Raw genomic sequence first — 13,403 nt, forward strand, 5'->3', positions numbered from 1 at the left:
CCCAATATATATTTTATTGTGATTGTGTTTATGTGAGTATATTTCCTCTACTAAGCCTTTCCTCTCATTCACTGAGATATGAATGGGACCTTGTTAACCTTTATTAATTGTCACCACAGTACCCGGCCCAGATCACATCTAATAAATATTTGTTAAAATTATATTACTTGATGTGCTGAAAACTAAGAAGTGGGGGACAGTATCTAACTTCCTACCCTTGTCTCTACGCCATCCCTACTCCTTCCACTTTTCTCACCTCATTTTCCCCTGTCCTCTCTCCTGGGTATATTGTGATTCTTTAATATTTTATAATGTTTACTAAATTTAAGTTATAGGAATCTGTTTCCAGCCATGGCAAGTAACTAATACTAGACTAGCCCCTCTCCATAACAGCTATAAAACTGGACAAAATATAGGAGGCACTGGACCACAGGCAGTCCAAGACTGCAATCCTTGACAGAAAGAAAATTCATGAGGTAGGAGTCTTGATTTCCTTGGCTTTTTATCTGGGCCAAGAATTTTCTGACCACAGCTGAAGCCAAAGTAGTGAATGACAGTCCTGTTGAGCTGAGGAAGCAGGGATCAGAGCATAGGGCTTCCAAAGGCACTGGCGCTGCTCCAGTGAGGAAGACACTTACAGAGAGGGGAACCAGGCATCTGCGGAAAGTTCCCTGTGAACTCCTGCCAGAGCCTGGACTGGGCAAGCATGGGGTGAGACTTCGAAAGTCATGCCAGAGGAGGGTAGCTCCTGCTAGGCTGGAGCAGGTACACCTGCTACAAATATTAAATGATAGAATATTTAATGTGAAAATTTGACTGTAGTTTTATGAGCTTCACATATCTAATTTGTATTACAGAGAGAAAAACAATGGTTCTCTAAACTTAATGTACTTGTTTCTTGAAAGGTTAGTAAGTCCTCTTATCTAACTCTGAAATCTGTACAATGTTCACGTGTTCTTCCCTTGACAGTATAAACTGCTGTTTATAGAATAATATTGATACTGGGAAGTATCAGTAGGCTTATGCTGAGGCAGTATACTGAGAATACGCTAGACTTTGGCTTCCTCTTATGCTTTGTAATAAACCACAAATAACTAAAGTTGAATATGTTCCCATAAAAGGATATTCACGTGTTGCCATGATGCTTCTTACATCGACACAAGATACAAACATGAAAAATGCCTTTTGTTTATATCTTATGTAGCCAAAGGAAAACTCACATCCAATGGCAGTTTGCCCTTTATTATGGTCTAACAACATTTACAAAGAGACGAAGAAGAAAAGTAGATTTCTTCCATCCACTAAATTCAACTGAACTAGCAGTGGAAAAACACATCTCCGAAGATCAAAGACAGCTATTAGTAGGCCTCTCACATCTTTCTTTCTGACCAACTTCAAAAGAAAAAAGAAAGAAAAGAGGAAGTACACAAACATCTGCTGCGGACCACTACAAAATCACAAAACCGTATTTTTCTAAAAATCACAAGGTGTGTCTGCCTCTACTAAGCACCTTTAAATAAGTGTTAGTAACATAGCGTTCAGCTCATTACCCAAGGGAAAATTCAAAACACAGATAATCCTCCAACTCAAAAAGCAATGATGGTATCGCCCCACGTGATCTGGGTGACGGGAGTAGGATAAACTGACCCTGTAGATAGAAGAATGTGTCTCCTAGGGAGACCCTAGATGATGGGTAGCTGCTCCACCACCTCCCTGCTTTGGCTTGTGAGGTAACTTTTGTGATTAGCCAATCACACTAGGGATCCACCTATAGGTGGTGCTTTCTGAAATCACTTCTTGTGTTTACGTGAATACCTATGACCTCAGATTTTCTAATGAACCCCGGAACCGCCATCTGCTTTTATTGGCGTATTTGGTTTAACAACCTTCAAAGTGAAGACTTGAGAGAATATAAAATTACAGGTTCAATTTCTCCACGAGGAAAGAAGAAGCCTCCCTAACCCAAATTTAACATTTGCCTACAATTTTCTGCTAGGTGGTCACGGTCATGGCTTTTTCTTTTCCCATATCGATGACCAATTTTAATGAACATGAATATAAGCTAAATCACTAGAGCAGCTATTGTAAAACTGTACTTGGATAGCAGTAATTCTACTTTAAATCTGTCACAATCATGGCGGTTTACACCTATTACATAATTTTCACAGAAAATGTCTCATTTTATCTTCCCCAACTATGTGAAACAGCCAGGCATTATAACCTCCACTTCTTACAGATGAAGGTACAGGTGAAGGATATGAGACTCCTGGAGGTTAAGCTCTGAAAATCACTTAGTTCAGACACGACAAAGATAAAATTCAACCCCAAGTGCTTCCTTTCCAAATCCTGTGGTCTTTATGAATCCCTGGTTTCTCTAAGCATGAAATGTCAATTTAGAAATGAAGGTGAGTAGAAAACTAAGAATATCACAATGTTCTGTTTAGCATTTTTATTCTAAGAACTGAGAAATGTGATAAATTAAATAAGATAAATCTACTGAGCTGGGAAGTGCTGGGAAACCCGTATCTACAAAAACATGAGAAACTACTGACCAATGAGAAAGTAAATCTTTAAGAGATCAATAGACGTACTTAAAAATCCTTAAAAATATCTGAATATCTCAGAGCAGAAAATACAGAATTCAAGTTGGACAGAAAGAATCGGAGAGGCTTGTGACTTGCCCAAAGCTTTCCAAGTTAGCAGCGAGGCTGGGACTAGAACCGAGGCTCTGACTTCACCTTCAGCCTTTCTTTCACCGAATAATAGAAAGTACTTTCCCCCATGAGCAGTTACAGCCCAATCCACCATTACACCTCAGTTGTAATTCTACAGCAATTTATATGCTAGGACTTGACTTTCAGCGTCTCTGATGAAATGCAAAGTTTCCTTAGAACCACTTGAATTGCTTGGTGAAAACCTACCCTAGCCCTACGTGAATCAGAATACCTGGGTGGGGTTCTGATACCTGAATCTGTAACCCCACCTTGAGCACCCAATGAACACTAGAGTTTGAGAACACTGCTCTGCCGGATTGAAGTTTTAAAATAGAAACAGACTCTCTCTATGCATTTCTTCTAAAGAAACCCTCGTTTTCCCTTCTGGTAATAATTTCTTGACTTCTCACTCTTAGATGCCTCTTCTGGGCTCAGATCCAGGGTGATGGATGAAAAACAGCACTAAACACCCACTGCCGGCTAGGTGGGAACTCTGAGCGGGGAATGAGAAGGACGCGAAAGCCCACGCAGGCTCAGCGGCCATGGCTCACGGGCCCAGCCGCTCCGCGGCATGTGGGATCTTCCCAGACCGGGGCATGAACCCTAGTTCCCTGCATCGGCAGGCGGACTCTCAACCACTGCGCCACCAGGGAAGCCCAGGGCCGACTTTTAACCTAATGTTGATGTGCTTCTGATACTTCCTGGACATTTCCCTAAACAATTGTAAAGCTCTTCCCCTAGCAAAAAATAGGAAAAGCCCACTGCCGTTCTACTGTAGCTCTGAATGGAATGTTACCAGCCACCCCCATGTGCAGGGCATCGAGAGCTTTTCTAAGAACTAGTCTAGATTTGGTAAAACAAATGAATTCCATGTTTGAACTGGACTGCTTGTGTGTGGCTTCTGAACCAACTTAGCTGTGTATTCTTGGGAGGATAAATTCAATTCTGGACTTCAATTTTCCTCATTTGAAAAATAAGGTAATTGGACTAGATAAGGTAATGAGACTAGATTAGTGTTTTGAGTTTTCTGGCACACCATAAAAATACATTTACATCAATCATGCACATACACAGATAATGCAAAGAGGTTTCATGGAGTAATACCAAACCCTTCATGATAAGTTCTGATATTTTCTAGTCTATTCTTTTCTATTCTATTCCATACTTTTCGCAAATGTAGGTAGCAATCTGATAAGATAATATCATGACCCACTGAGGAGTCATGAATGCTTCAACGTTTGAAAAACACTAGACTAGAGGTTATACAGGTTTTCTTCTAATATTAAAGTGGAAAGTGTGTCAGGTACGTTTCTCTATTCTTTCTTATCCTTTTAAAGTCCCCTCTTGGTAGGAGTATACTGACATATATGCAGTAGATGTTGATAGAAAATAAAATTACAGTTTAAATTAAAGCTAACTAATCAAGTATATTGTCTCCAAATTCAAATATTTTGTACGTTAAATGAGCAAACATTTAAACCCCGGGTTCATAAATCAGTTACTAAGAAATTCTTAAGGGGTTCTAGCCGCCAGCATTTTCTAGTTAGGTCTTTGTCTCTATTGCCCCAGGCACATCTGGATGAAAGCAGAAACGCTGATGGGGGAGGGAGTCAAGCAAGGAGCAGAAGTCAATCTCTTTCCTCCCACACACATATTTAGGGGCTGACATCACAGCCCCATGGGACAACTACAGATGGAAAAGTAACTGGATTCAAGTCAGGAAATTTAACCTTTACCAGATGAAGGCAGGAAACAGCAGAGAAACTCACACCTGTGGTGCCAATGGACTAAAAGCCAACAACCCAGGACTGTCATTAGTGCCTAAAGATAACTTTTGCTAAAGCAGTAAGATAGGGTGAGGGCCAGTGACTGAGTGTCCGTTGACACTTTTCCCTAACACTGCAGAAAATGTCAAAAATAAGATGACAGCTGAACAGAAAGCATCCCACCACCCCCCTCTTTCCAGGTGGGCAGCGAACTCAAGACTCGGGCTGCCCGCCTGGCTGTGACCAGCCCGACCTGCACATCAGTCTCCTGAGCCGTCCTCCCCCGAGCAGTCCTTCAGGGGCGCCCTCAGGAGTTCATGAGAGCCCATCCCTCGTGTCCTTCTCTATGGGAAACTGAGACGGGCTCCTAAATGATAAGATGAGGGTGCCGTACGGCCTCCCGGATCCAGTGATTAGATTGCTGTTTAGAATATCTGACCGTGGTAGTCAGGCTGATGAAATCATCCAGCAAAGGGCAGGCGCACAGAGACCAGCCAGGCTCAGCCAAGGGGTGGAAAGCAAACGCTTCCTTGTCTGTGATTTCAGCCCTGTCTGGACCAAACACGGCCAGAGTAGCGATGACCTCACGGGGAGGCGGATTGCAGAGCCTTTAGGGTTTGCCACCTCAGGATGCCCTTCTCTCTCATCACCTGTCTTTTCTTTGTCAGTTTTCTTTTCTGTCCCGCTTGCTTCTTTCCTTTCTCAGAACTTACTTTTATTTTACCTGTATCTTATCTTTCTGAATTAAAATTTATCATCCTCCCTGCCAGATTACTCCTATTGCACTAGATACTGCTTTACAAAACAGCGTGGTTTTAGCGAGGCTGTGTGAGTCATTGCAGAGATACTGCATATTGTTACAAAGATTTCCATAATATTTTAGGAGGTCCCACCTGTATCGTTTGTTATCTGAGTTACAGCTAGTTTATTCATGCAGCAAATTAAACTTGTGTTCATAGTTGATTAAAGGCAGAAGACACCCCAAAGATCATCAGATCCAATCCCTTAATTTTACAGATGAGAAAACTATGGCCCAGACAGTTCAAGTGACTTGCTCCAAATCCTAATCTAATATTCAGCTGTGGTTTGGGCCAAAAATATGAGGCATATAAAACCACAAAAGTATGGAAAATTGTGTGCAACTAGAATTTCTTGAGAAGCCGGTATTGGTCATTGGATGTGAAAAATCTGAACGAAGTCCAGTAAACATGTCAATCACATAACATAACCAACTGTAACTGCTGGGGATCCAATTTCCCAGGTGCTGGAGCTGGATGATGAACTATCTCGAGAGTGGAGCCCACAGGAGAGAAAGGTGTATGATTTTCTCACACTCAGGATCCTGGAGAAATCTAAAGCCACGCTTCCAAAACAGAACTTGAACTATTACAGAGAACAGCCTGAAATGAACAATAGTGGCCAGCTGCTCTGAGAGGAAATAAGTGAGAAATTGGTGGAAACTCCAAGGGGAAGATTAATTTACCTTTTTTTTTTTTTTTAAGGGAGTGCGGGCTTTAAAAGATGAGAGGCTGGGGAGTTCTGGATGCAGGACGGTGTCAGAGGGAGCACATCTGGTACAGGGAAACGCTCTCAGTACTTTCTTAAGCTTCTGAGAATTACATGTTTCTGGGACAATCAAAGGTGTGAAATGCTTGGGAAGCTCAGTCACACCCCCCCACCCCCTGTATGTCTACACTGCATAGTATTTTGGTCCATGAACTATCTTTCTAAATATTATGCAAAAGGAAAACCCAGACTCCCTAAAAAGGTACACATCCCAGGTGGGAACAGGAGCCTAAGAAAACATGGCACCCTCCTAAATCCCATAGGTTCTGGGGCTGGGAGCACCTCTGGTTTATACATGAGCTCAAAGACCCTGCTGGCAAAGGGTGTTTGTTTCTCACACTGCATTTGCAAAGAGCAGAGTAATGATGAGAATTAAGTAATAGGAAAAATACACTAAAAGGAAAGAAGCTGAAAAGATTCAATTTCATTAAGTCAAATTTAGAAATGCACGTTTTGACAAAAAATCTTTCATTTTCTGCCATAGAATTACATGTAGTAGTTTCTTAATCTGTTGTCCTTTTTCTAAGTTCTTTCTTTTTTTTTTTTTATTGGAGTAAACTAAAATTGCTTTACAATGTTGTGTTAGTTTCTGCTGTACAATGAAGTGAATCAGCTATATGTATACCTATACCCCCTCCCTCCTGGACCTCCCTCCCCTCCTTTCCCCCATCTAGGTCATCACAGAGCACGAGCTGAGCTCCCTGTGCGCTACAGCAGGTTCCCACCAGCTATCTATTTTACACGCGGTAGTGTATTTATGTCAAACCTAATCTCCCAATTCGTCCCACCCTCCCCTTCTCTAATTTCTTAAAATAAGCGTTTGGTCTCTTTTGTAACACTTAATTTTGACAGAATTTTAAACTCACAGAAAAGTTGTAAGAAAAAGCTCCCAAATTCCTTTGACTCAGATTTACTACATACGTATATTTTGCTCCCATCGCTTTATTATTCCTAAGAACATAAACATTCTCTTACAAAATCAGAGTACAATTACCAAAATTAGAAAAGTTAACATTGATAAAACACTCTTACCTTTTCATTACTCTATATTTAATATGGAAGGCACTTAAGTCACTACACTTTATTCTAAACGCATCTTTCATTATGTCACAGATTTTGGCCTGAAGTATTCTCACAGTACTACCCTTTAATGCAGTAAGAGAAACCAAGCATACAATGCTATTTTATTACCTGCTGATGCATCAATTGCTTCATAGTTTACTAAAAAGCCTTCATAAGCAAGGTCAGAGTCAGCCACAAATGTAAGCATTAATGAGTTGTCACTACTGGTAAGAGAGGGTGGGATGGATTTTCCACAATATCTATTTGAAACCAAGAAAGAACACAGGTTGAAAAACTTTCAGTATGCTTGAAATGATGTACCCCAAATTAGGACATATAAAAAAAAATAACAACAATAATATCCCCTATTAACCTTAAAAAACAAGTACATTTCAAGCACAAACCATTTACAAAGTTGCTAAAGATCATCCAATTCATGATTACTTCCTTTAGATGGTTTTATGTATGTGCTTAGCTGTGTGACTTGTAACAGAAGTTCAATGAAATTAGAAATTACGAGCTATAGGAGTCACCATACCGCACATTACTGAACTTATTCATAGAAATGTAATCAACACACTTATGCAACAAAGGAAAACCATGTATTATAAACTCAGAGAGCACAGACTCTAGAGCCAGGTCTATCTCTTAGAGGCGTTATGACTTTGGGCAGAGGACTCAACATCTATGCCTCAGTTTTCCCATCTGTAAAATGGGGGTGATGACACCACCTACTTCATAGAGTTGTTTTGAGAACTGTATGAGTTAATACACTGTATATAAAGAACTTAGAACAGTGCCTGGAATAGTAAGCCTTAGACAGGTGGAATCTATTGTCTTTACCCAGCTGGCCTATGCAGAGGTAAGAGTTTGTTTACTAAACCATGTCAAGTTTTTGTTGAAGAAAACATTTTTACTCAGAAAAACTCTTGTAGTAAAGCTAAAAGACATTATGTCGTGAGCTTTCATCTAGAGAAACATTTATAAGAAGGAGTGGCTAGGAAATAGAAATCTCAATTCAGAGAACACTTGGTAAAAGTACCTTAATGGAATGACAGGGGGAAAAAAATAGAAACCAAAATAAGACAAAGTATTAAATATGGGAAATAGATGAGTTAATTTCTGTAAAAGAAAAAGGAAAAGAAAAGGTGTATAATACCATTTCAGTGTTAAAAATGACAATATCTTGATCAAAACAAAGGTAGATGAATTAATTAATATTCTAAATGTCTCTCTATATGCCCATGTCTGCCAAATTCAGACTAGATCATTGTAGTTTACGTCATTCAGCAAAAATTATGTATTTTTCAGTGATTACAAGTCAAGTATAAAAAAGAAATAGAAAAAAAGAAGGAATTTTAAAAACTTAAAGATTAAGACAAGAAAGATCAAAAAATGAAGAGGGAGAATAAAACTGGGGGAAAAAATAAGTTTAAGGAAATAATGGATAAAGAAAAATGTTTAAAAAATGGATGAGGAGGGCTTTCCTGGTGGCGCGCTGGTTGAGAGTCTGCCTGCTGATGCATGGGACACGGGTTCGTGCCCTGGTCCGGGAACATTCCACATGCCGCGGAGCGGCTGGGCCCGTGAGCCATGGCCGCTGAGCCTGCGCGTCCAGAGCCTGTGCTCCACAGTGGGAGAGGCCACAGCAGTGAGAGACCCACATACCGCAAAAACAAACAAACAAAACAACAACAACAACAACAAATGGATGAGGAAAAAGAAAATGAAATACAAAAAGAAGGGGAAAAAGGAATCAGGAGATATCTATTTCCAACAAAGAGGTAATAACAGGGGCTGGATTTACATAATCTTGTATCTGAAACAACTGAAAATCTGGACAAAAATAGATAGAACAATGGCTCTCAAGACACTGGCTATCAAGCAGTGAAGGACAATGACTCTTCAGAGACAGGAGACAAGTGAGTTTAAAAGCAAAACTGGAAATGATCAAACTGTTTCAAAGTAACTTAACTGCATCCCAAAACAAAGCCCAAGAATACAGTAGTGTCCAGTGCACAAACACAAAATTGAAAATGTGTGTCATCCTATCAAATATTACCAAGCATGAAAAGAAGGAGGAAAGTATGACCCATAATGAGAAGAAAAACTGATCAATCTAAACGTAGCAAGAAATGACACGGAGGACTGAATTAGCAGACAAAGACATAAAAATAGTTATAACTGTATCCCACCAATTTAAGAAGCTAGAGGCAAAAAATTAATGTGTAAAGTAGAGATGTGGAAAATATAAAAGATGGCCCCAGATGAATTTCCAGAAGTGAAAACTACCATGTCTGAGACGAAAAGATGCATTTGGTAGGATTAATAGCAGATAGACACTGTAGGAAAGAAGATTAGTGCACTTGAATACAGAGTAATAGAAACTTTCCAAAATGAAATGCACAGAGAACAAAGACACAAAATCAAATGAAGAGAATATCAATGAGTTCTGGGACAACATCAAATGGCCTAAGATACATGTAATCAGAGTCCCAAGGGGAGGGGAGACAGAAAAAGCGTTTCAAGAACTAATGGTCCAAAATGTTTCATATTTCATAAAACTGTAAAGCCTCAGGTCAAAGGAGCTCAACAAAATATTAGCCTGACTGAGAAAACTCAGATGAAAAATGAGCACATACAGAATGATGCCACTTTTATATAATTCCAGAATATGCAAACTAAGCTACAGTGATAGAAAGCATTTTCATGGTTTCCTGGGGCTGGGGATGAGGAACAAAGTGAGGAATCGTAATGGGCAGGAAGAAGGTGTGAGGGTAAAGGATATGTGCATTATCTTGATTTTGGTGATGGCTTCGTGGGTATATCCACATGCCGAAAGGTAATTACTAATGGCCAAGGCTACAGAGTAGTGAGTAGCGATGTAGAAATGGTCACTGAGAAGTGTGTTGACCTCACCTGGTTTTTATAACACAACATGATGGACTTTAAATCCATCACTGAAGCAGGAGTGCAAGAAAGCAGGAAGTTTTTGTGTTAAAAATCGAAAAACAAAATCATCTCACCTCCCAAGAGATGTCTGAGAACCAGTGTCATAAACTTCTAGATAGTCCTTTGTGCAATTGTAATGAAACTCCAGATGAAATTCCCTGAATCTCAGATGAATCAGGTGACCAGGTTGGACTATTACGTGCCAGGTACAGTTGACACCATGGGGGTAGATATTTGGATGGCCAGGACTTTGAATGCTTCCTGTTGACTCTGTAAGAACTTTTCCACATGCTGTTGAAATAAAAATAATAATAATTATCAGAAAAAGTAACCAACAAATAAATAATTTCAAATAAAATAATCTGATCATAATCCCTTAAAAGGTCAAAAAGAAAAAGGTTCCTTCTATGTCACTGAAGATAACCTAGTTTTTCTCTTATTAATAGACATCAGTTAATTACTGACATGTGCTGATTAGGAAATATATATATATTCTTTGCCTTTGCATGTACTGTAAAATTTTTACAGTGTAGGTGACTACACATCTGTAGTGTAGATTAAATTTCTATAATAATTTATTTCCATTGTTCACTTATTCTGATACAAGCCCAAGAGGCAAAGTAGGGGAATCAATCTCTTACCCAAAGCCGCAGTACTAAATTTAGCCATGAAACCATAATTTTCAGCAGAAGAACTTTTCACGAATATGACATGAAGAAAATTGTACACGGATGTTATGAACGAAGGTATGTCTGTGCCACAATACTTTTTATTTTCAGGAGAACCCAAAATGGAACTGCTACCAATCTAAGTAAAAAAGATATGTTCAAATTTATTTTGTTAGATATTTATTTTGGAAAACTGCTTCAAAAATAATTTTTTCTAAAATGTTTATTAGTATAGTAAAAATCAATTTTAGAATATTTTAGTCTCCCGGAAAGAAACTCTATCCCCCTTAGCAGCCGCTCTCCATCCCCCTCAAACCCCAGCCCCAGGATGCCACTAGTTTACTTTCTATTTCCATAAGATTGCCTCTTCTGGACATTTCAAATAAATGAAATCATACACTATGTGGCCTTTTGTAACTAGCTACTTTCACTGAGCATAATGTTTTCAAAGTTCTTCCATTTTGTATCATGTGTCATTACCTCATTTCCTTTTAATGCCATATAATAGTCCACTGTATGGATATATCACATTTTATTAATACACATCAATTGATGGACGTTTAGGTTGTTTTCACATTTTGGCTACTATGAATAAAGACTGAAGTCATTCATGTACAAATTTTTGTGTGGATGTGTATTTTCGTTTCCCTTCGGTGTATACCTAGAAGTGGAATTGCTGGATCAAATGATACCTCTGCGTTTAACTTTTTGAGGAACTATCAATTGTTTTCCAAAGCAGCTGTACCATTTAAATGCTCACCAGCAGTGTGTAAGTGTAAAAGGGCTCCAATTTCAACACTTGTTATTATCTGACTTCTTGATGATAGTATCCTAGCGGGTGTGAAGCAGTATCTCATTGTGGTTCGATTTGTATTTCCCTGATGATTAGTGATGTTGAGCATCTTTTTCATGTGTTTACTGACTATTTGTATATCTTCTTTAAAGAAATATATATTCATATTCTTTGCCCATTTAAAAAATTAGATTATTTGTTTTTAATTTCGATGAAGTCCAATTTTTCTTTTGTTGCATTTTTTTGTGTCAGATCTAAGAAGGCTTTGCCTAACCCAAGGTCACAGATATTTACTCCTATGTTTTCTTCAGGAGTTTCATAGTTTTAGCTACGAAATTTAGGTCTACGGTCCATTCTGAGGTAATTTTTGTGTATAGTGTAAGGAAGGAGTCCAGTTCCGTGATTTTGTGTGTGCACATTCAGCACCACTTCAAAAAACTACTTTTTCCCATTGAATCGTCTTGGCACCCTTTTCAAAAATCAATTGGTCATAAAGGTATGAATTTATTTCTGGATTTTCTATTCTGTTCCATTGCTCCATATTTGTATCCTCACCTGAATAACACACTGTCTTGATTATTATAGTTTTGTTCTAAGTTTTAAAATCATAAGTGTGACTCCACCAATGTTGTTCTTTTTCAACAATGCTTCTGGTTATTCTGGTTCCCTTGCATTTCCCATCGAAGTTTACAATCAGCTTGTGAATTTCTGCAAAAGTGCCCGCTGGGATTTTGGTAGAGATTGAATTAAATCTTTAGATAAATTTAAGGAGTACTGCCATCTTAACATTATTATGTCTTCTAATCCATTAACATGAGATGTCTTTCTATTTATTTAGATCTTCAATTTCCTTCAATGACATCTTGTAGTTTTCAGACTACAAATTTTACATGTCTTTTTAAAGCTATATTCCTCAATATTTATTCTTTTTTGCTATTGTAATTGGAATTGTTTCCTTGATTTCATTTTCAAATTGTTCATTGCTAGTATATAAAAAAGAAGTGACTTTCATATTTTGATCTTATATCCCACAACCTGCTAAATTTGTTTATTAGTTCTAATAGTTTAAGTGTGTGTGTGTCTGTGTATAGATTCCTTATGATTTTTTATATACATCATGTTATCTGTGAATTGAGATAATTGTATTCCTTCCTTTTCATTCTGGATGCATTTTGTTTCCTTTCCTTGCTTAATTGTCCTAACTAGAATTTCTAGGTTTTTGTTTGTTTGTTTGTTTTTTCTTGTAGCAGAAAGGCATTTATTTATTCATTCAACAAAAGGGGCTTGAGCTCCTTCTATTTGCCGGGCTCCCCCTCCTCCCCTCAAAAACAAAAACAATCTCGCTTCCAAGACTCAGGTCGTCTCATCGATTCGAAACCTTTGCAGCAGATATTGATACTCCAGTACTGACCTTTAACATTTTATCCTCACAAATTCAATCTCATGAGTCTATTAACTATCATGGTTCCAGCTGAAAAGGCCCACTTTTCTTTTTTTAACGTTGCCTTCTCGCTTTATGATGTGATAACCTCATAAAAGGACTTTGTGTGTTTAGATCACACACTCAAATATCCCCAAACTTGTTTCCCCCGCCCCTGTCCCCGTCCTCCCATCTCTGCTGGCTTCCTCACTGCCCGTTTTGGCCCTTCGGGAGGGACTCTGCCTGTGCGAGCTCGTGGACATCTCTACCCTCGTGGGTCTTTTAAAAAAAACACCCCAAACCTGCCAACAATGCACATCCTCACACGTTTTTCCACTCTTGGCTTTCTTTCACTTAGTGTCTCCTGGGGTTGGGTCCACATCAGCGTAGGAACCGTCCTGCAGTTTCTAGCAACGGCAGGTTACTCCTCTGAAAGGAGGGACTAACTCATGTCACCTGGTT

General features: G+C 38.9%; 1 protein-coding gene across 1 annotated transcript in view; it reads right to left on the reverse strand.

Moving 5' to 3' along the window:
- CUBN (cubilin) overlaps positions 1-13,403 on the reverse strand; it is a 263,561-nt gene that overhangs the window by 204,071 nt on the left and 46,087 nt on the right. Inside the window, exons 20-22 of the mRNA XM_079913331.1 lie at positions 10,702-10,867; positions 10,135-10,351; positions 7,238-7,368 (exon numbers count right to left, since the gene is read on the reverse strand). Coding sequence (XP_079769457.1) covers positions 7,238-7,368; positions 10,135-10,351; positions 10,702-10,867 — 514 coding nt within the window. The remainder of the gene's footprint in view (positions 1-7,237; positions 7,369-10,134; positions 10,352-10,701; positions 10,868-13,403) is intronic.

This window comes from Stenella coeruleoalba, assembly GCF_951394435.1.
Source record: "Stenella coeruleoalba genome assembly, chromosome: 2".
Classification (NCBI taxonomy): Eukaryota; Metazoa; Chordata; class Mammalia; order Artiodactyla; family Delphinidae; genus Stenella; species Stenella coeruleoalba.